This window comes from Passer domesticus, chromosome 33, assembly GCF_036417665.1.
Source record: "Passer domesticus isolate bPasDom1 chromosome 33, bPasDom1.hap1, whole genome shotgun sequence".
NCBI lineage: Eukaryota > Metazoa > Chordata > Aves > Passeriformes > Passeridae > Passer > Passer domesticus.
In genome coordinates, this window is record NC_087506.1 from 931978 (window position 1) to 951505 (window position 19528).

Sequence of the window (19528 nt, forward strand, 5' to 3'; positions counted from 1 at the left end):
CTCCTGTCACCTCCTGTCACCCACCGCCGCGCCCAGGTACGTGTCACCTGCTGTGTCACCCTCTGTGTCACCCTCTGTGTCACCCACCGCCGCGCCCAGGTACGTGTCACCCCTGGTGTCACCTGCTCTGTCACCCTCTGTGTCACCCCCTGTGTCACCCACTGTCACCTGCTGTGTCACCCTCTGTGTCACCCCCTGTCACCTCCTGTCACCCAACGCCGCACCCAGGTACATGTCACCCCTGGTGTCACCTGCTGTGTCACACTCTGTGTCACCCCCTGTGTCACCCCCTGTCACCCACCGCCGCGCCCAGGTACGTGTCACCCCTAGTGTCACCTGCTGTGTCACCTCCCTGTCACCCTCTGTGTCACCCTCTGTGTCATCCCCTGTCACCCACCGCCGCACCCAGGTACGTGTCACCCACTGTCACCTGCTGTGTCACCCTCAGTGTCACTGTCACCTCGGTGTCACTGTCACCCTCAGTGTCACCTCGGTGTCAGTGTCACCCCGGTGTCACTGTCACCCTCAGTGTCACCTCGGTGTCACTGTCACCCCAGTGTCACTGTCACCCTGGTGTCACTGTCACCCTCAGTGTCACCTCGGTGTCATTGTCACCCCAGTGTCACTGTCACCTCAGTGTCACCTCAGTGTCACTGTCACCCCTGTGTCACTGTCACCCCGGTGTCATTGTCACCCTCAATGTCACCTCGGTGTCACTGTCACCCTCAGTGTCACCCCAGTGTCATTGTCACCCTCAGTGTCACTGTCACCCTGGTGTCACTGTCACCCTCAGTGTCACCTCGGTGTCATTGTCACCCCAGTGTCACTGTCACCTCAGTGTCACCTCAGTGTCACTGTCACCCCTGTGTCACTGTCACCCCGGTGTCATTGTCACCCTCAATGTCACCTCGGTGTCACTGTCACCCTCAGTGTCACCCCAGTGTCATTGTCACCCTCAGTGTCACTGTCACCCTGGTGTCACTGTCACCCTCAGTGTCACCTCGGTGTCACTGTCACCCCAGTGTCACTGTCACCCTGGTGTCACTGTCACCCTCAGTGTCACCTCGGTGTCATTGTCACCCCAGTGTCACTGTCACCTCAGTGTCACCTCAGTGTCACTGTCACCCCTGTGTCACTGTCACCCCGGTGTCATTGTCACCCTCAATGTCACCTCGGTGTCACTGTCACCCTCAGTGTCACTGTCACCCCGGTGTCACTGTCACCCTCAGTGTCACCTCGGTGTCACTGTCACCCTGGTGTCACTGTCACCTCAGTGTCACCTCGGTGTCACTGTCACCCCGGTGTCACTGTCACCCTCAGTGTCACCTCGGTGTCACTGTCACCCCAGTGTCACTGTCACCTCAGTGTCACCTCGGTGTCACTGTCACCCTGGTGTCACTGTCACCTCAGTGTCACCTCGGTGTCACTGTCACCCTGGTGTCACCTCGGTGTCACTGTCACCCTGGTGTCACTGTCACCCCAGTGTCACTGTCACCCTCAGTGTCACCTCGGTGTCACTGTCACCCTGGTGTCACTGTCACCTCGGTGTCACTGTCACCCTGGTGTCACTGTCACCCTCAGTGTCACCTCGGTGTCACTGTCACCCTCAGTGTCACTGTCACTTCAATGTCACCCCAGTGTCACTGTCACCTCGGTGTCACTGTCACCTCAATGTCACCTCGGTGTCACTGTCACCCTGGTGTCACTGTCACCCTCAATGTCACCTCGGTGTCACTGTCACCCTCAGTGTCACTGTCACTTCAATGTCACCCCAGTGTCACTGTCACCTCGGTGTCACTGTCACCTCAATGTCACCTCGGTGTCACTGTCACCCTGGTGTCACTGTCACCCTGTCACTGTCACCTCGGTGTCACTGTCACCCTCAGTGTCACTGTCACCCTGGTGTCACTGTCACCTCAATGTCACCTCGGTGTCACTGTCACCCCAGTGTCACTGTCACCCTCAGTGTCACCTCGGTGTCACTGTCACCTCAGTGTCACCCTGGTGTCACTGTCACCCTGGTGTCACTGTCACCCTCAATGTCACCTCGGTGTCACTGTCACCCTGGTGTCGCTGTCACCTCAGTGTCACCCCAGTGTCACTGTCACCCTGGTGTCGCTGTCACCCCACTGTCACTGTCACCTCAGTGTCACTGTCACCCTGGTGTCACTGTCACCCCAGTGTCACTGTCACCCTCAGTGTCACCTCGGTGTCACTGTCACCCCCAGGTCGATGCCACTCCCGAGGCCGTCGTCCCCCGGCGCGGTGACGTCACCCAACGGCGCAGTGGCACTGTCACCTGACCCGATGACGTCACCCAACGGCGCAGTGGCACTGTCACCTGACCCGGTGACATCACCTGACCCGATGATGTCACCCAACGGCGCGGTGGCAGCGCCGAGGTCACCGACGTCACCCCCGGGGCCACCGCGGCTCTGGGGACAGCGGGCGGCGCTGGAGGCGGGCGCCAGGTCAGTGCCACCCTGTCACCGTGTCACCGTGTCACTGTGCCACCCTGTCACCCTGTCACCCCCCCCGGGGACATTGTCACTGCCAGGGCAGTGCCACCCTGTCACCCTGTCACCGTGTCACCGTGTCACTGTGTCACCTCCCCTGGGGACAGTGTCACTGCCAGGGCAGTGCCACCCTGTCACCGTGTCACCGTGTCACTGTGTCACCGTGTCACTGTGTCACTGTGTCACCTCCCCTGGGGACATTGTCACTGCCAGGGCAGTGCCACCCTGTCACCCTGTCACCCCCCTTGGGGACATTGTCACTGCCATGGCAGTGCCACCCTGTCACCCTGTCACTGTGTCACCCTGTCACCGTGTCACCCTGTCACCCCCCCTGGGGACAGTGTCACTGCCAGGGCAGTGTCACCCTGTCACCGTGTCACCCCCCCGGGACAGTGCCACCTCTCCTTGTGTCATTGTCACCGTGTCACCCCCCCCCGGGGACATTGTCACCCCCGGTCAGTGTCACCTCCCTGGTCACTGTCACCCCAAGGCCACCACCCCCCAAGATCATTGTCACCTGCCACCCCTCACTGTCCCCTGTGTCCCCTCATTGTCACTGCCACCCCCTCACTGCCACTGTCCCCTCACTGTCACTGTCCCCTGTGTGTCCCCAGGCCCCGTCCCCGTGCGGTGCCACCAGCGATGAGGCCGCTGTCCCCATGTTGTCACTGCCACCCCTCACTGTCCCTGTGCCCCCTCACTGTCCCCTCTGTGTCCCCTGTCCCCTCACTGTCCCCTCATTGTCACTGCCACCCCTCACTGTCCCTGTCCCCTCACTCTCACTGTCACTGTCCCCTCACTGTCACTGTCCCCTCACTGTCCCCTCTCTGTCCCTGTCCCCTGTGTGTCCCCAGGTCCCGCCCCGCCCCGCTGTCCCCGTGCGGTGCCACCGGCGATGACACCGCTGTCCCCGCGTTGTCACTGACACCCCTCACTGTCACTGTCCCCTCACTATCACTGTCCCCTCACTGTCACTGTCCCCTCTCTCTCACTGTCCCCTCACTGTCCCCTGTGTGTCCCTGTCCCCTCACTGTCCCCTCGTTGTCGCTGTCCCCTCACTGTCCCCTCACTGTCCCCTCACTGTCCCCTGTGTGTCCCCAGGCCCCGTCCCCCCCGGCCGCTGTCCCCGTGCGGTGCCACCGGCGATGACACCACTGTCCCCGCGTTGTCCCTGTCCCCTCTCTCTCACTGTCCCCTCTCTCTCACTGTCCCCTCTCTGTCACTGTCCCTTCACTGTCACTGTCCCCTGTGTGTCTCCTGTCCCCTCACTGTCCCCTTGTTGTCACTGTCCCCTCACTGTCCCCTGTGTGTCCCCAGGTCCCGCCCCGCCCCGCTGTCCCCGTGCGGTGCCACCGGCGATGACAGCGCTGTCCCCGTGTTGTCACTGACACCCCTCACTGTCACTGTCCCCTCGCTGTCCCTGTCCCCTCACTGTCACTGTCCCCTCTCTCTCACTGTCCCCTGTGTGTCCCCTGTCCCCTCTGTGCCCCCTGTTGCCCCTCACTGTCCCTGTCCCCTCACTCTCACTGTCCCCTCACTGTCCCCTGTGTGTCCCCAGGCCCCGTCCCCCACGGCCGCTGTCCCCGTGCGGTGCCACTGGCGATGACAGTGCTGTCCCCTCTGTGTCCCCTGTCCCCTCTGTGCCCCCTGTCCCCCCTCACTGTCCCTGTCCCCTGTGTGTCCCCAGGTCCCGCCCCGCCCCGCTGTCCCCGTGCGGTGCCACCGGCGATGACAGCGCTGTCCCCTCACTGTCCCCTCACTGTCACTGTCCCCTGTGTGTCCCCAGGTCCCGCCCCGCCCCGCTGTCCCCGTGCGGTGCCACCGGCGATGACAGCGCTGTCCCCGCGGCGGTGGCGCGGCGGGGACGTTACTTGGGCCACGCGCGCGCCATGGTGGCCCCGGCGCTGTCCCCGCTGTCCCCGCTGTCCCCTTGTCCCCGCATCCAGCAGCTGGACGGGGCCGACGACGGCGCCCGGGGGACGCCAGGGACAGAGGGGACAGAGGGGACAGAGGGGACAGGGCCACCCCCGCCCGGCGTGCCACCACCCCCCGAGGGGCTGCCACCCGACATCGTGGACTTCGTGCTGCGCGGTGTCACCAACAACGGGGACACCCACGGGGACATGGATGCCACCAACGGGGACACGAATGCCACCAGCAATGGGGACACGGCTGCCACCAGCAATGGGGACACGGCTGCCACCAACGGGGACAGGGACACCAACGGCGCCTGGCAGGGACACCGGCTTGGGGACATCGCCGAGAGCCACCAGCTTGGGGACATTGTTCAAGGCCACCGGCTTGGGGACATCACTCAGGGCCACCAGCTTGGGAACATTGGTCAAAGCCACCAGCTTGGGGACATCAGGCAGGGACAGCGGCTTGGGGACATCGCTCAAAGCCACCAGCTTGGGGACATCGCTCAAGGCCACCAGCTTGGGGACATCAGTCAAAGCCACCAGCTTGGGGACATCGCTCAGGGCCACCAGCTTGGAAACGCCCAAGGCCACCGCCTTGGGGACATCGGCCAAGGCCACCACCTCGGGGACATTGATCAAAGCCACCAGCCTGGGGACATCGCTCAGGGCCACCGGCTCGGTGCCACCGCCCCCAACGGCCACGGGGACGCCTTGGGGACACCTTGGGGACATCCCAAGCGGCCGGGGGAGGGGACGGGGCCGGGGACGAAGAGGCCACGGCTGGAGCTGGACACGGGGGACAGCGGGTGAGGACACGGGGACAGCGGGGGCACTTGGGGACATTGGGGACAATGGGGACATTGGGGACAGCGGGGACAACGGGGGCACTGGGGACACTGAGGGATTGGGGACATTGAGGGGATTGGGGACATTGGGGACACTCAGGGGACATTGGAGGCATTGGGGACACTGGGGACATTGGGGATATTGGGGACACTGGGGACACTGAGGGGACACTGGGGACACTGGGGACATTGGGGACAGTGGGGACACTGGGGGGCATTGGGGACATTGGGGACACTGGGGACACCGGGGACATTGGGGACAGTGGGGACACTTGGGGACATTGGGGACACTGGGGGGCATTGGGGACATTGGGGACACTGAGGGGACAATGGGGGGACACTGGGGACATTGAGGGGATTGGGGACACTGGGGACATCAGGGACACTTGGGGACATTGGGGACACTTGAGGACACGGGGACAGCGGGGACACTGGGGACAATGGGGACATTGGGGACAGCAGGTGAGGACACGGGGACAATGGGGACACTGAGGGACTGGGGACAATTGGAGACAATGGGGGGACATTGGGGACATTGGGGAGGGTGAGGACATGGGGACATCGGGGGCAGTGGGGGGACACTGGGGACATTGAGGGGATTGGGGGCATTGGGGACATCGGGGGCACTGGGGACAATGGGGACACTGGGGAGGATGGGGACTTTGGGGACACTGGGGACACTGGGGGACACTGAGGGATTGGGGACACTGGGGACATTGGGGACACTGGGGACATCAGGGATATTGGGGACATTGAGGGGATTGGGGACACAGGGGGACATTGGGGAGGGTGGGGACATCAGGGCCAGGGGGACATTTGGGACACTTGGGGACATTCAGGGACATTGGGGACATTGGGAGACTTCGGGGACATTGGGGGGATGGAGACACTTGGGACACTTGGGGACACCAGGGAGGGTGGGGACATTGGGGTGGTTTGGGGACACCAGGGACAGGTCAGGGCCAGGGTGGCAGCACGGGGGACAGTTGGGGACAGTTTGTGTCACCAGGGTCCCAGTTTGGTGTCCCTGTCAGTGTCACCTGTCAGGGTCAGTGTCACCTGTCCCCGCTGATGATGTCATTGTCACCTGTCCCTGTCATTGTCACCTGTCCCCATTGATGTCACCTGTCCCCGCTGATGATGTCATTGTCACCTGTCCCTGTCCCCTCCCCCCAGGCTGAAGGAGGAGCCGGAGGAGCTGATGAGCGACAGCTGCGGGTGAGCCCCGAAACCGCCCTGAATCACCCCAAAAAAGTGCCCCAAAACTGCCCCGAAACCGCCCCGAATCGCCCCAAAAATCACCCCAAAAACTGCCCCGAAACCGCCCCGAATCACCCCAAAATCACCCCAAAAATCACCCCAAAACTGCCCCGAAACCGCCCCGAATCGCCCCAAAAATCACCCCAAAAACTGCCCCGAAACCGCCCCGAATCGCCCCAAAAATCACCCCTGAAACTGCCCCAAAATCACCCAAAAAATGATCCCAAATCTGCCCCAAAATCGCCCCAAAATCACCCATGAAACTGCCCCAAAATCACCCAAAAAATGATCCCAAAATCACCCCAAAACTGCCCCGAAACCGCCCTGAATCGCCCCAAAAATCACCCCTGAAACTGCCCCAAAATCACCCAAAAAATGATCCCAAATCTGCCCCGAAATCGCCCCAAAATCACCCATGAAACTGCCCCAAAATCACCCCAAAAATCACCCAAAAAATTATCCCAAAATCACCCCAAAACTGCCCCAAAATCACCCCAAAAATGATCCCCAAATCTGCCCTGAAATCGCCCCAAAATCACCCCAAAACTGCCCCGAATTCACCCCAAAAATGATCCCAAAACTGCCCCGAAACCACCCTGAATCGCCCCAAAACCGTCCCAAAATCACCCCAAAAATGATCCCAAAAATCATCCCAAAACTGCCCCAAAATCACCCCAAAAGTTATCCAAAACTGCCCTGAAACCGCCCCGAATCGCCCCAAAATCACCCCAAAACTGTCCCAAAAATAATCTCAAAAATTATCCCAAAATCACCTCAAAAATCACCCAAAACCACCCCAAAAATTATCCCAAAACTGCCCCAAAACCATCCCAAAAATCATCCCAAAATCACCCCAAAACCTGCCCCAAAATCCACCCAAAAATGTTCCCCAAAATGTTCCCAAAATTGCCCCAAAAATGATCCAAAAATCACCCCAAAGCCATCCAAAATTTGCCCAAAATCCCCTGAAATCCCCCAAAATTTCCCAAAATCATCCAAAATTCCTCCCAAAATTTTCCCAAACCCCCCAAAATTCCTCCCAAAATGGACCAAATCCACCCCAAATTCTCCCCCAAATTTGCTCAAAATCATCCAAAATTTGCCCAAAATTCCACAGAATCATCGAAATTTTTCCCAAATTCCCCCAAAATTCCCAAAAAAAATCCAAAATTCCCCGAAATCCCCCAAATTTGCTCCCAAAATTGACCAAATCCACCCCAAATTCTCCCCCAGATTTGCCCAAAATGACCCCAAAACCAACCCAAAATTCCCCAAAATTCCCCCAAGAATCCTCAGAATTCCCCAAATCCTCAAAATCCACCCAGAATTCCCCAAAATCCCCCCAAAATTTTCCCAAATCCCTCAAAATTCCTCCCAAAATTGACCAAATCCACCCCAAATTCTCCCACAAAATCATCCAAAAATTCCCCAAAAATTCACCCAAAATCATCCAAAATTTGCCCAAAATCATCCAAAATTCACCCAAATTTCACCCAAAATCATCCAAAATTCTGCAAAATCATCCAAAATTCACCCAAAATCATCCAAAAATTCCCCCAAACTTCACCCAAAATCATCCGAAATTCCGCAAAATCATCGTAAATTCGCCCAAAATCATCCAAAATTTGACCAAAATCATCCAAAATTCACCCAAATTTCACCCAAAATCATCCAAAATTCTGCAAAATCATCCAAAATTCACCCAAAATCATCCAAAATTTGCCCAAAATCATCCAAATTTTACCCAAAATCATCTGAAATTCCCCCAAATTTCACCCAAAATCATCCAAAATTCACCCAAAATCATCTGAAATTTGCCCAAAATCATCCAAAAGTTCCCCCCAAAATCATCCAAAATTTTCCAAAATCCTCCTAAAATCCCCCTGCAAATTCCTTAAAATCCACCCAAAATCCTCAAAATCCCCCAAAATGCCCCAAAATTCCCCAAAATCCCCCCAAAATTCCGCCCAAAATCCCCCAAGATTTCCCGAAATCGCCCAAAATGCCCCAAAATCGCCGTTTTTGGGTGTGACGCTGCCCCTCCCCCAGGTCCCCGCCCGGTGACGTCACCGCGGAGCCGCCCTGGGCCAGCTGCGCAGGTGGGGGAGGGGAGCGCCGGGATTTGGGGGCGATTTGGGGATTTTGGGGATTTTGGGGTTAATTTGGGGGATTTTGGGGCAATTTGGGGGGATTTGGGGTTAATTTCGGGGATTTTGGGGAGGTATTTTGGTTAATTTGGGGGGATTTGGGGTTAATTTGGGGATTTTGGGTTAATTTGGAGAGATTTTGGGTTAATTTGGGCAGATTTTGGGTTAATTTGGGGATTTTGGGTTAATTTGGGGATTTTGGGTTAATTTGGGCAGATTTTGGGGGGATTTTGGGTTAATTTGGGGATTTTGGGTTAATTTGGGGGGATTTTGGGTTAATTTGGGGATTTTGGGTTAATTTGGGGGGATTTTGGGTTAATTTGGGGGGATTTTGGTTTAATTTGGGGATTTTGGGTTAATTTGGGGGGATTTTGGTTTAATTTGGGGATTTTGGGTTAATTTGGACAGATTTTGGGTTAATTTGGGGGGATTTTGGGTTAATGTGGGCAGATTTTGGGTTAATTTGGGGGATTTTGGGTTAATTTGGGGGATTTGGGGTTAATTTGGGATGGGTTGGGTTAATTTTGGGTTAATTTGGGGGAATTTTGGGAGATTTTGGGTTATTTTGGGGTTAATTTGGGGGGATTTGGGGTTAATTTGGGGGGATTTTGCATTAATTGGGGTCAATTTGGGGGGATTTTGGTTAATTTGGGGGATTTTGGGAGATATTGGGTTAATTTGGGGGATTTTGGGTTAATTTGGGGGGATTTTGGTTAATTTGAGGGGATTTGGGGTTAATTTGAGGGGATTTTTGGGATTTTAGGTTAATTTTTGGGGGTAATTTTGGCTGGTTTGGGGATATTGGGGGATTTGGGGGGGTTTGTTAATTTGGGGGGATTCTGGGTTAATTTGGGGGAATTTGGGGTTAATTTGGGGGGATTTTGGCTAATTTGGTGGGATTTGGGTTAATTTAGGTCAATTTGGGGGGATTTTGGGTCAATTTGGGGGGATTTGGGGGGGATTTGGGGTTAGTTTGGGTCAATTCGGGGGGATTTGGGGATTTTGGGTCAATTTGGGGGGATTTTAGCTTAATTTGGGGGGATTTTGGGTTAATTCAGGGGAATTTTGGGTTAATTTGGGGGGATTTTGGGTTAATTTGGGGGGGGTTTTGGTTAATTCGGGGAAATTTTGGGTTAATTTGGGTCAATTCGGGGGGATTGGGGGATTTTGGGTCAATTTGGGGGGATTTTGCATTGATTTGGGTCAGTTTGGGGAGATTTTGGTTAATTTGGGGGGATTTTGGGTTAATTTGGGGAGATTTTAGCTTAAATTTGGGAGGAATTTGGGGTTAATTTGGGGGGATTTTGCATTAATTTGTGTCAATTTGGGGGGAATTTGGTTAATTTGGGGGGTTTTGGGTTAATTTGGGGGGGGTTTGGTTATTTTTGGGTTAATTTGGGCAGAATTTGGGTTGTTTTGGGGGGGTTAATTTGGGGGGATTTTGCATTAATTTGTGTCAATTTGGGGGGATTTGTGTCAATTTGGGTTAATTTGGGTGGAATTTTGGGTTAATTTGGGGGGATTTTGGCTTAATTTTGGGGAAATTTGGGGGAATTTTGCGTTAATTTGGGGGGATTTTGGGTTAATTTTGTGTTAATTTGGGTTAATTTTGGGTTAATTTGGGTTAATTTGGGGTTTAATTTGGGTTAATTTTGGGTTAATTTGGGTTAATTTTGTGTTAATTTGGGGTTTAATTTGGGGTTTAATTTGGGTTAATTTTTGTGCTAATTCTCGTTAATTTGTGTTAATTTCATTAATTTCGTGTTCATTTGTGTCCATCTCGCTTCATTCCCCTAATTTAATTCCCGCCAATTCCGCGTTCCCCCATGCTAATCTATGCTAATTTATGCAAATGCCAGGCGGCAGCTCCGAGGAGGAGGAGCCCGGGGGGGGCGGGGCCTCCTCCCCTCCCCCCGGCCCCGCCCCCTCCCCGCCCCTCCCCCACCTGCGCTTCGAGATCAGCTCCGAGGACGGGCTCAGGGTGACGGCCCCCAGCCTCGAGGGTACTGGTCATACTGGTTTAGACTGGGAGGGACTGGGAGGGACCGGGGATACTGGTTTGTACCGGGTTATACTGGTTATACTGGTCTGTACTGGTCTGTACTGGTCTGTACTGGGAGATCAGCTCCGAGGACGGGCTCAGGGTGACGGCGACCACACTGGAGGGTACTGGTCATACTGGTTTATACTGGGAGGGACCGGGGATACTGGTTTGTACTGGTTATACTGGGTTATACTGGTTATACTGGTCTGTACTGGTCTGTACTGGGAGATCACCTCCGAGGACGGGCTCAGGGTGACGGCCCCCAGCCTCGAGGGTACTGGTCATACTGGTTTATACTGGGAGGGACTGGGAGAGACCGGTTATACTGGGTTATACTGGTTTACACCAGTTTATACTGGGTTATACTGGGAGGTACTGGTTATACTGGTTCATACTGGTTTATACTGGTTCATACTGGTTTATACTGGGTCATACTGGTTTATACTGGTTTATACTGGGATATACGGGTTTATACTGGGAGGGACTGGTTTAGACTGGTTCATACTGGTTTATACTGGGTCGTACTGGTTTGTACTGGTTTATACTGGGTTTTACTGGTGATTTTTGGGGATTTGGGGGTTTTTTTAGGTGCAAATTTTGGGGTTTTTAGGGGGATTTGGGCTTTTTTGGGGGGATTCTGGGGCAGATTTTGGGGTTTTTTGGGGGGGATTTTTGGGGGATTTTCAGGGGATTTTGGGGTTTTTTAGGATAATTTTGGGGGAGATTCTCTGGGATTTTTAGGGGGGATTTTGGGAGTTTTTTGGGGGCAAATTTTGGGGTTTTTTAGGGTAATTTAGGGGGGATTTTCTGTTTTTTGGGGATTTTGGGGTTTTTTTGGCAGGGATTTTTGGGGGATTTTGGGGGGTTTTTTTGGGTGATTCTGTGGGGATTCTGGGGTGAATTTGGGGGATTTTGGGAGGGATTTTGATTTCTTTTGGGGTTTTGGGGGGATTTTAGGGTTTTTTAGGATGGTTTTTGGGGTTTTTTATGGGGATGGTTCTGGGAGGGATTTGGGGGTGAATTTGGGGGATTTTGGATCCTTTTCGGGGCAAATTTTGCATTTTTTGGGGGGATTTTTGGGTTTTTTAGGATGGTTTTTGGGGTTTTTTTTGGGATGGTTCTGGGGAGGATTTGGGGTGAATTTGGGGGATTTTGGGAGGGATTTTGGGTTTCTTTGGGGGGGATTTTTGGATTATTTTGGGGTTTTAGGGGGGAATTTTTGGTTTTTTTTAGGATGATTTTTGGGGGAATTTGGGCTCTTTTGGGGTGGGAATTTTTGGGGTTTTTAGGGTGGTTTTTGGGAGGATTTGGGTTTGGGTTTTTTTGGGGATGGTTCTGGGAGGGATTTTGGGGGATTTGGGGTGATTTTGGGTCCTTTTGGGGGCAAATTTTGGGGTTTTTGGGGGCGATTTTTGGGGGGTTTTTTTTGGGATGGTTCTGGGAGGGGTTTGGGGTGAATTTGGGGGATTTTGGGGGGGTTTTTTGGGGGAATTTTTGAGGGTTTTTTTTGGGATGGTTCTGGGAGGGATTTGGAATGAATTTGGGGGATTTTGGGGGGGATTTTGGGGTTTTTGGGGGGTTTTTTTTGGGGGGTTTTTTTGGGGTTTTTTTTTGGGATGGTTCTGGGACCGATTTGGGGTGAATTTGGGGGATTTTGGCTGGTTTGGGGTGACCCCGTGCCCCCCAGGTGCCTGGCGGGCGGTGCTGGAGCGGGTGCAGGAGGCGCGAGCCAACGCCCACCTGAGGCACCTGAGCTTCGCAGGTGAGACCCAAAACACCCCAAAATCGCCCCAAAAAACCCAGCGTCATCAAAAATCACACCAAAAAAAACCAAAATCGTCAAAAATTGCACTCAAAATCATCAAAATCATCGAAAATCGCACCAAAAAAACCCAAAAATCATCGAAAATCACCCCAAAAAAACCCAAATTCATGAAAAATCACACCAAGAAACCCAAAAATCATCAAAAATCACACCAAAAAAACCCCAAAATCATCAAAAGTCACCCTAAAATTACCATAAAAAAGCCAAAATCAGCAAAAATCACACCAAAAACCTCAAAAATCATTGAAAATCACCCTAAAATCACCACAAAAAACCAAAATCATGAAAAATCACACAAAAAACCCCAAAATCATCGAAAATCACCCTAAAATGCAGCCACCAAAAAACCAAAATCATGAAAAATCACACCAAAAAACCCAAAAAGCCTCGAAAATCACAAAAAAACCTGCAAAAATCATCAAAATTTGCCCTGAAATCACCTCCAGAGCCCAAAAAATTGTCGAAAATCACCACAAAAAAACCAAAATCATGAAAAATCACAGAAAAAAACCCAAAAATCATCGAAAATCACCCTAAAATTGCTCCAAACCCCAAAAATCGTCGAAAATCACCCCAAAATCACTGAAATCACCCCAAATCACTCAAGATCATCCCAAAATCACCCCAAAATTGCCTAAAATCACCCCAAAATCTTCCCAAAATCACAAAAAAAACCCCCAAATCACCCTAAAATCACTGAAATCACCCCAAATCACTCAAAATCGCCCCAAAAACGCCTAAAATCACCAAAATCACAAAAAATCACCCCAAAATTTCCTAAACTCAACCCAAAATCATCCCAAAATCACCCCAAATCACCGCAAAACACTGAAATCACTCAAAATCACCCCAAAATTGCCTAAAATCACCCAAAATCTTCCCCAAAATCACCTCCAAATCACCACAAAAACACTGAAATCGACCAAAATCACCCCGAAATCACCCAAAATCTTCCCCAAAATCACCTCAAATCACAGCAAAAACACTGAAATCACTCAAAATCACCCCAAAATTGCCTAAAATCACCCCAAAATCTTCCCAAAATCACCTCCAAATCATCCCAAATCACCCTAAAATCACTGAAATCAACCAAAATCTCTCAAAATCGCCCCAAAAATGCCTAAAATCGACCCAAAATCACCCAAAATCCTTTCAAAGCCCCCAGACCCCTTTTAACCCCCATGTTGAAGCCCCCAGCCCCATTTCAAACCTCTCATCCCCCATTTTGAAGCCCCCCAGCCCCATTTCAAAGCCCCAGACCCCCTTTAACCCCCATTTAGAATCCTCCAAACGCCCCCAGACCCATTTCAAAGCCCCCAGCCCCATTTTGACACCCCCCAGCCCCACGGTGAAGCCCCCAGCCCCATTTTCTCCCTCCCCAGGGATGAGCGGGCTGCGGCTGCTGGGCATCCACCACGACGCCGTGGTGTTCCTGCACCCCAGAAGGCCCCCAGACCCATTTCACAGACCCCAGACCCCATTTAACCCCCATTCTGAAGCCCCCAGACCCATTTTCTGCCCCCAGACCCCCTCTAACCCCCATTTCAAAGCCCCCAGACCCATTTCAAAGCCTCATGATCCATTTTGAACCCCCACAAAAGCCCATGTTGAAGCCCCCAGACCCATTTTAAAGCCCCCAGACCCCTCTAACCCCCATTTTATGGGCCCCAGCCCCCATTTCAAAGTGCCAAAACCCCATTTTGAAGCCCCCAGACCCATTTTAACCCCCATTTTGACACCCCCCAGCCCCACGGTGAAGCCCCCAGCCCCATTTTCACCCCTCCCCAGGGATGAGCGGGCTGCGTTTGCTGGGCATCCACCACGACGCCGTGGTGTTCCTGCCCCCCAGACCCCTTTAACCCCCATTTCACAGCCCCCAGACCCATTTTAAACCTCTCCAAACCCCATTCCGAAGCCCCCACCCCCACGGTGAAGCCCCCAGCCCCATTTTGTGCCCCCAGGGATGAGCGGGCTGCGTTTGCTGGGCATCCCCCACGACGCCGTGGTGTTCCTGCCCCCCAGAACACCCCCAGACCCATTTCAAAGCCCCCAGACCCCATTTAACCCCCATTTCAAAGCCCCCAGACCCATTTCAAAGCCCCCAGACCCCCTTTAAACCTCTCCAACCCCCACGGTGAAGCCCCCAGCCCCATTTTGTGCCCCCAGAGATGAGCGGGCTGCGCCTGCTGGGCATCCACCACGACGCCGTGGTGTTCCTGCCCCCCAGAACGCCCCCAGACCCATTTTAACCCCCATTTCACAGCCCCCAGCCCCATTTCACAGCCCCCAGACCCCCTGTAACCCCCACGGTGAAGCCCCCAGCCCCATTTTCTGCCCCCAGGGATGAGCGGGCTGCGTTTGCTGGGCATCCACCACGACGCCGTGGTGTTCCTGCCCCCCTGAACGCCCCCAGACCCATTTCACAGCCCCCAGACCCCCTTTAAACCTCTCCAAACCCCACGGTGAAGCCCCCAGCCCCATTTTGTGCCCCCAGGGATGAGCGGGCTGCGTTTGCTGGGCATCCACCACGACGCCGTGGTGTTCCTGCCCCCCAAACACCCCCAGACCCCCTGTAACCCCCCATGGTGAAGCCCCAGCCCCATTTTTGACACCCCCCAGCCCCATTCTGAAGCCCCAGCCCCATTTTCTCCCTCCCCAGGGATGAGCGGGGCTGCGCCTGCTGGGCATCCACCACGACGCCGTGGTGTTCCTGCCCCCCAGAACGCCCCCAGACCCATTTCAAAGCCCCCAGACCCCCTGTAACCCCCATTCCGAAGCCCCCACCCCCACGGTGAAGCCCCCAGCCCCATTTTGTGCCCCCCCAGGGATGAGCGGGCTGCGTTTGCTGGGCATCCACCACGACGCCGTGGTGTTCCTGCCCCCCAAACACCCCCAGACCCATTTTAACCCCCACTTTAAAGCCCCCAGACCCACTTTAGACTTCCCCCAGCCCCATGGTGAAGCCCCCAGCCCCATTCTGAAGCCCCCAGCCCCATTTTCACCCCTCCCCAGGGATGAGCGGGCTGCGGCTGCTGGGCATCCACCACGATGCCGTGGTGTTCCTGCCCCCCAGAACACCCCCAGACCCATTCAAAACCCCCAGACCCCCTGTAACCCCCATTCTGAAGCCCCCAGACCCATTTCAAAGCCTCCAGACCCCCTCTAACCCCCATTTCAAAGCCCCCAGACCCATTTCAAAGCCTCATGATCCATTTTGAACCCCCACAAAAGCCCATGTTGAAGCCCCCAGACCCATTTTAAAGCCCCCAGACCCCTCTAACCCCCATTTTATGGGCCCCAGCCCCCATTTCAAAGTGCCAAAACCCCATTTTGAAGCCCCCAGACCCATTTTAACCCCCATTTTGACACCCCCCAGCCCCACGGTGAAGCCCCCAGCCCCATTTTCACCCCTCCCCAGGGATGAGCGGGCTGCGTTTGCTGGGCATCCACCACGACGCCGTGGTGTTCCTGCCCCCCAGACCCCTTTAACCCCCATTTCACAGCCCCCAGACCCATTTTAAACCTCTCCAAACCCCATTCCGAAGCCCCCAGCCCCACGGTGAAGCCCCCAGCCCCATTTTGTGGCCCCCAGGGATGAGCGGGCTGCGTTTGCTGGGCATCCCCCACGACGCCGTGGTGTTCCTGCCCCCCAGAACACCCCCAGACCCATTTCAAAGCCCCCAGACCCCATTTAACCCCCATTTCAAAGCCCCCAGACCCATTTCAAAGCCCCCAGACCCCCTTTAAACCTCTCCAACCCCCACGGTGAAGCCCCCAGCCCCATTTTGTGCCCCCAGAGATGAGCGGGCTGCGCCTGCTGGGCATCCACCACGACGCCGTGGTGTTCCTGCCCCCCAGAACGCCCCAGACCCATTTTAACCCCCATTTCACAGCCCCCAGCCCCATTTCACAGCCCCCAGACCCCCTGTAACCCCCACGGTGAAGTTTTCTGCCCCCAGGGATGAGCGGGCTGCGTTTGCTGGGCATCCACCACGACGCCGTGGTGTTCCTGCCCCCCTGAACGCCCCCAGACCCATTTCACAGCCCCCAGACCCCCTTTAAACCTCTCCAAACCCCACGGTGAAGCCCCCAGCCCCATTTTGTGCCCCCAGGGATGAGCGGGCTGCGTTTGCTGGGCATCCACCACGACGCCGTGGTGTTCCTGCCCCCCAAACACCCCCAGACCCCCTGTAACCCCCACGGTGAAGCCCCCAGCCCCATTTTGACACCCCCCCAGCCCCATTCTGAAGCCCCCAGCCCCATTTTCTCCCTCCCCAGGGATGAGCGGGCTGCGCCTGCTGGGCATCCACCACGATGCCGTGGTGTTCCTGCTGGAGCAGCTGCCGGGCGCCGGGCGCTGCTCCCGGTACCGGTTCCGGTACCACCCCCCCCCGCCGGGACCCCCCCCCACGCGCCCCCGCCCCGCAACCCCTCGGGCTGCGCCCGCGCCGAGCTCTACCTGAGGTGGGCTGGGAGCTGGGAGCACTGGGAGGGACTGGGTTATACTGGAGGGAGCTGGGAGGGACTGGGTTATACTGGGATATACTGGGAGGGGATTGGGGGGGATTGGAGGGACTGGGTTATACTGGGAGGGACTGGGAGGGAGCTGGGTTATACTGGGAGGGACTGGGAGGGGAATGGGAGTGAACTGGGAGGGACTGGGTTATACTGGGAGGGACTGGGGGGGACTGGGAGGGGACTGGGAGGGACTGGGTTATACTGGGAGGGACTGGGAGGGGAATGGGAGTGAACTGGGAGGGACTGGGTTATACTGGGAGGGACTGGGGGGACTGGGAGGGACTGGGTTATACTGGGAGGGACTGGGAGGGGATTGGGGGGGACTGGGAGGGACTGGGAGAAGATTTGGGGGAACTGGGAGGGGATTGGGGGGGACTGGAGGGGATTGGAAGGGGATTGGGGGGGGACTGGGAGGGACTGGGAGTGAACTGGGTTATACTGGGAGGGACTGGGAGGGACTGGTGGGGGACTGGGAGGGACTGGGTTATACTGGGAGGGACTGGGTTATACTGGGTTATACTGGGAGGGAATGGGAGGGGACTGGGAGGGACTGGGAGAAGATTTGGGGGAACTGGGAGGGGATTGGGGGGGGACTGGGAGGGACTGGGAGTGAACTGGGTTATACTGGGAGGGAGTGGGAGGGACTGGGAGTGAACTGGGAGGGACTGGGAGGGAGCTGGGTTATACTGGGAGTGAACTGGGAGGGGAATGGGAGTGAACTGGGTTATACTAGGAGTGAACTGGGAGGGACTGGGTTATACTGGGAGGGACTGGGAGGGGATTGGGGGGCACTGGGATGAACTGGCAGTGGATTTAGGGGAACTGGGAGGGACTGGGAGCGTATTGGGGGAACTGGGAGGGGATTGGGGGCATACTGGGAGTGGATTGGGAGGGATTAGGAGGGACTGGGAGGGGATTTTGGGGGGGACTGGGAGGGACTGGGGGACTCTGGGCCATACTGGGATGACACTGGGCCGTACTGGGATGACACTGGGAGCCACGGGGCCATACTGGGAGCCACTGGGGATACTGGGAGCCACGGGGCCATACTGGGATGACACTGGGGACACTCTGGGCCATACTGGGAGCCACTGGGGATACTGGGATGACACTGGGCCATACTGGGATGACACTGGGGACGCTCTGGGCCATACTGGGAGCCACTGGGGATACTGGGATGATACTGGGCCATACTGGGATGACACTGGGGACGCTCTGGGCCATACTGGGAGCCACTGGGGATACTGGGATGACACTGGGCCATACTGGGATGACACTGGGGGACGCTCTGGGCCATACTGGGAGCCACTGGGGATACTGGGATGACACTGGGCCATACTGGGATGACACTGGGGCACTCTGGGCCATACTGGGAGCCACTGGGCCATACTGGGAGCCACTGGACCATACTGGGAGGGCTCCAAGCCCCTCCCCAGAGCCCCCCTGGTGCCACCCTGAGGGGTGGGGACAACTCGGGGGTCCCCAGGGGGTTTGGGGGGGGCGGGGGCCAGCCGGGTAGGGGCGGGGGCCAGCTGAGTGGGGGGGCGGGGCCAGGCGGGCAGGGGAGGGGTCAGCCCGCGTGGGGGCGGGGCCAGCCGAGTGGGGGCGGGGCCAGGCATGCAGGGGAGGGGTCAGCCCGCGTGGGGGCGGGGGCCAGCCGAGTGGGGGCGGGGCCAGGCATGCAGGGGAGGGGTCAGCCCGCGTGGGGGCGGGGCCAGGCAGGTAGGGGCGGGGCCAGGTGGGATGGGGAGGGGTCAGCCCGCGTGGGGGCGGGGCCAGGCAGGTAGGGGCGGGGCCAGGCGGGTAGGGGAGGGGTCAGCCATGGTGGGGGCGGGGCCAGCCGGGCGGGGGTCCCCTCTGAGGCCGCCCCTCCCCTCCCTCCCCCGCAGGAAGTGCACCTTCGACATGTTCAGCTTCCTGGCGTCGCAGCACCGCGCCCTGCCCCAGGGCCCCCCCGCCCCGCGAGGAGGAGGAGGACGAGGTGCAGCTGAAGCCCACCCGGTGAGGCCCCGGCCAGCCCGGGGACATGGGGGGGGGGCGACCCCCAAAACCCCCTCAGGGACCCCCAAAAGTTTTTATTTCCCCCCCACCCACCATTGGAGTCAATGGGTGGAGATGGTGACCCCAGCTGGGACCCCCCCCCCAAGGACCAAAGATGTCACCCAAAATATTGGGGACCCCCCTCAGCACCCTTGGGTGACACCTCCAGACACCCCAAAATTCTTGGAAACCCCAAAACTGCCTCAGAGACCCCAAAAATCCATCAGGACCCCCCCAAAATTGCTCCCCATAGGAGTCAATGGGGGTAGACCTGGTGTCCTCACACCTGGGACCCCCCCCAGCACCCACAGGTGCCCCCAAAATATTGGGGACCACCCTTGGGTGACACCTACAGACACCCCAAACACCTGGGAACCCCAAAACCCCCTCAGAGACCCCCAAAAATCCATCAGG

The 19528-nt window shown here is 56.3% G+C and overlaps 1 protein-coding gene across 1 annotated transcript in view; it reads left to right on the top strand.

The window, feature by feature from the left end:
• Positions 1 to 19528, top strand: part of LOC135288455 (histone-lysine N-methyltransferase 2B-like) — a 67068-nt gene that overhangs the window by 38842 nt on the left and 8698 nt on the right. The window contains 10 exon segments of the mRNA XM_064401846.1: positions 2229 to 2471; positions 4303 to 5241; positions 6457 to 6498; positions 8590 to 8639; positions 10547 to 10690; positions 12419 to 12493; positions 16835 to 16956; positions 16959 to 17020; positions 18964 to 19033; positions 19035 to 19075. Of these exon segments, the coding sequence (XP_064257916.1) occupies positions 2229 to 2471; positions 4303 to 5241; positions 6457 to 6498; positions 8590 to 8639; positions 10547 to 10690; positions 12419 to 12493; positions 16835 to 16956; positions 16959 to 17020; positions 18964 to 19033; positions 19035 to 19075 (1788 nt within the window).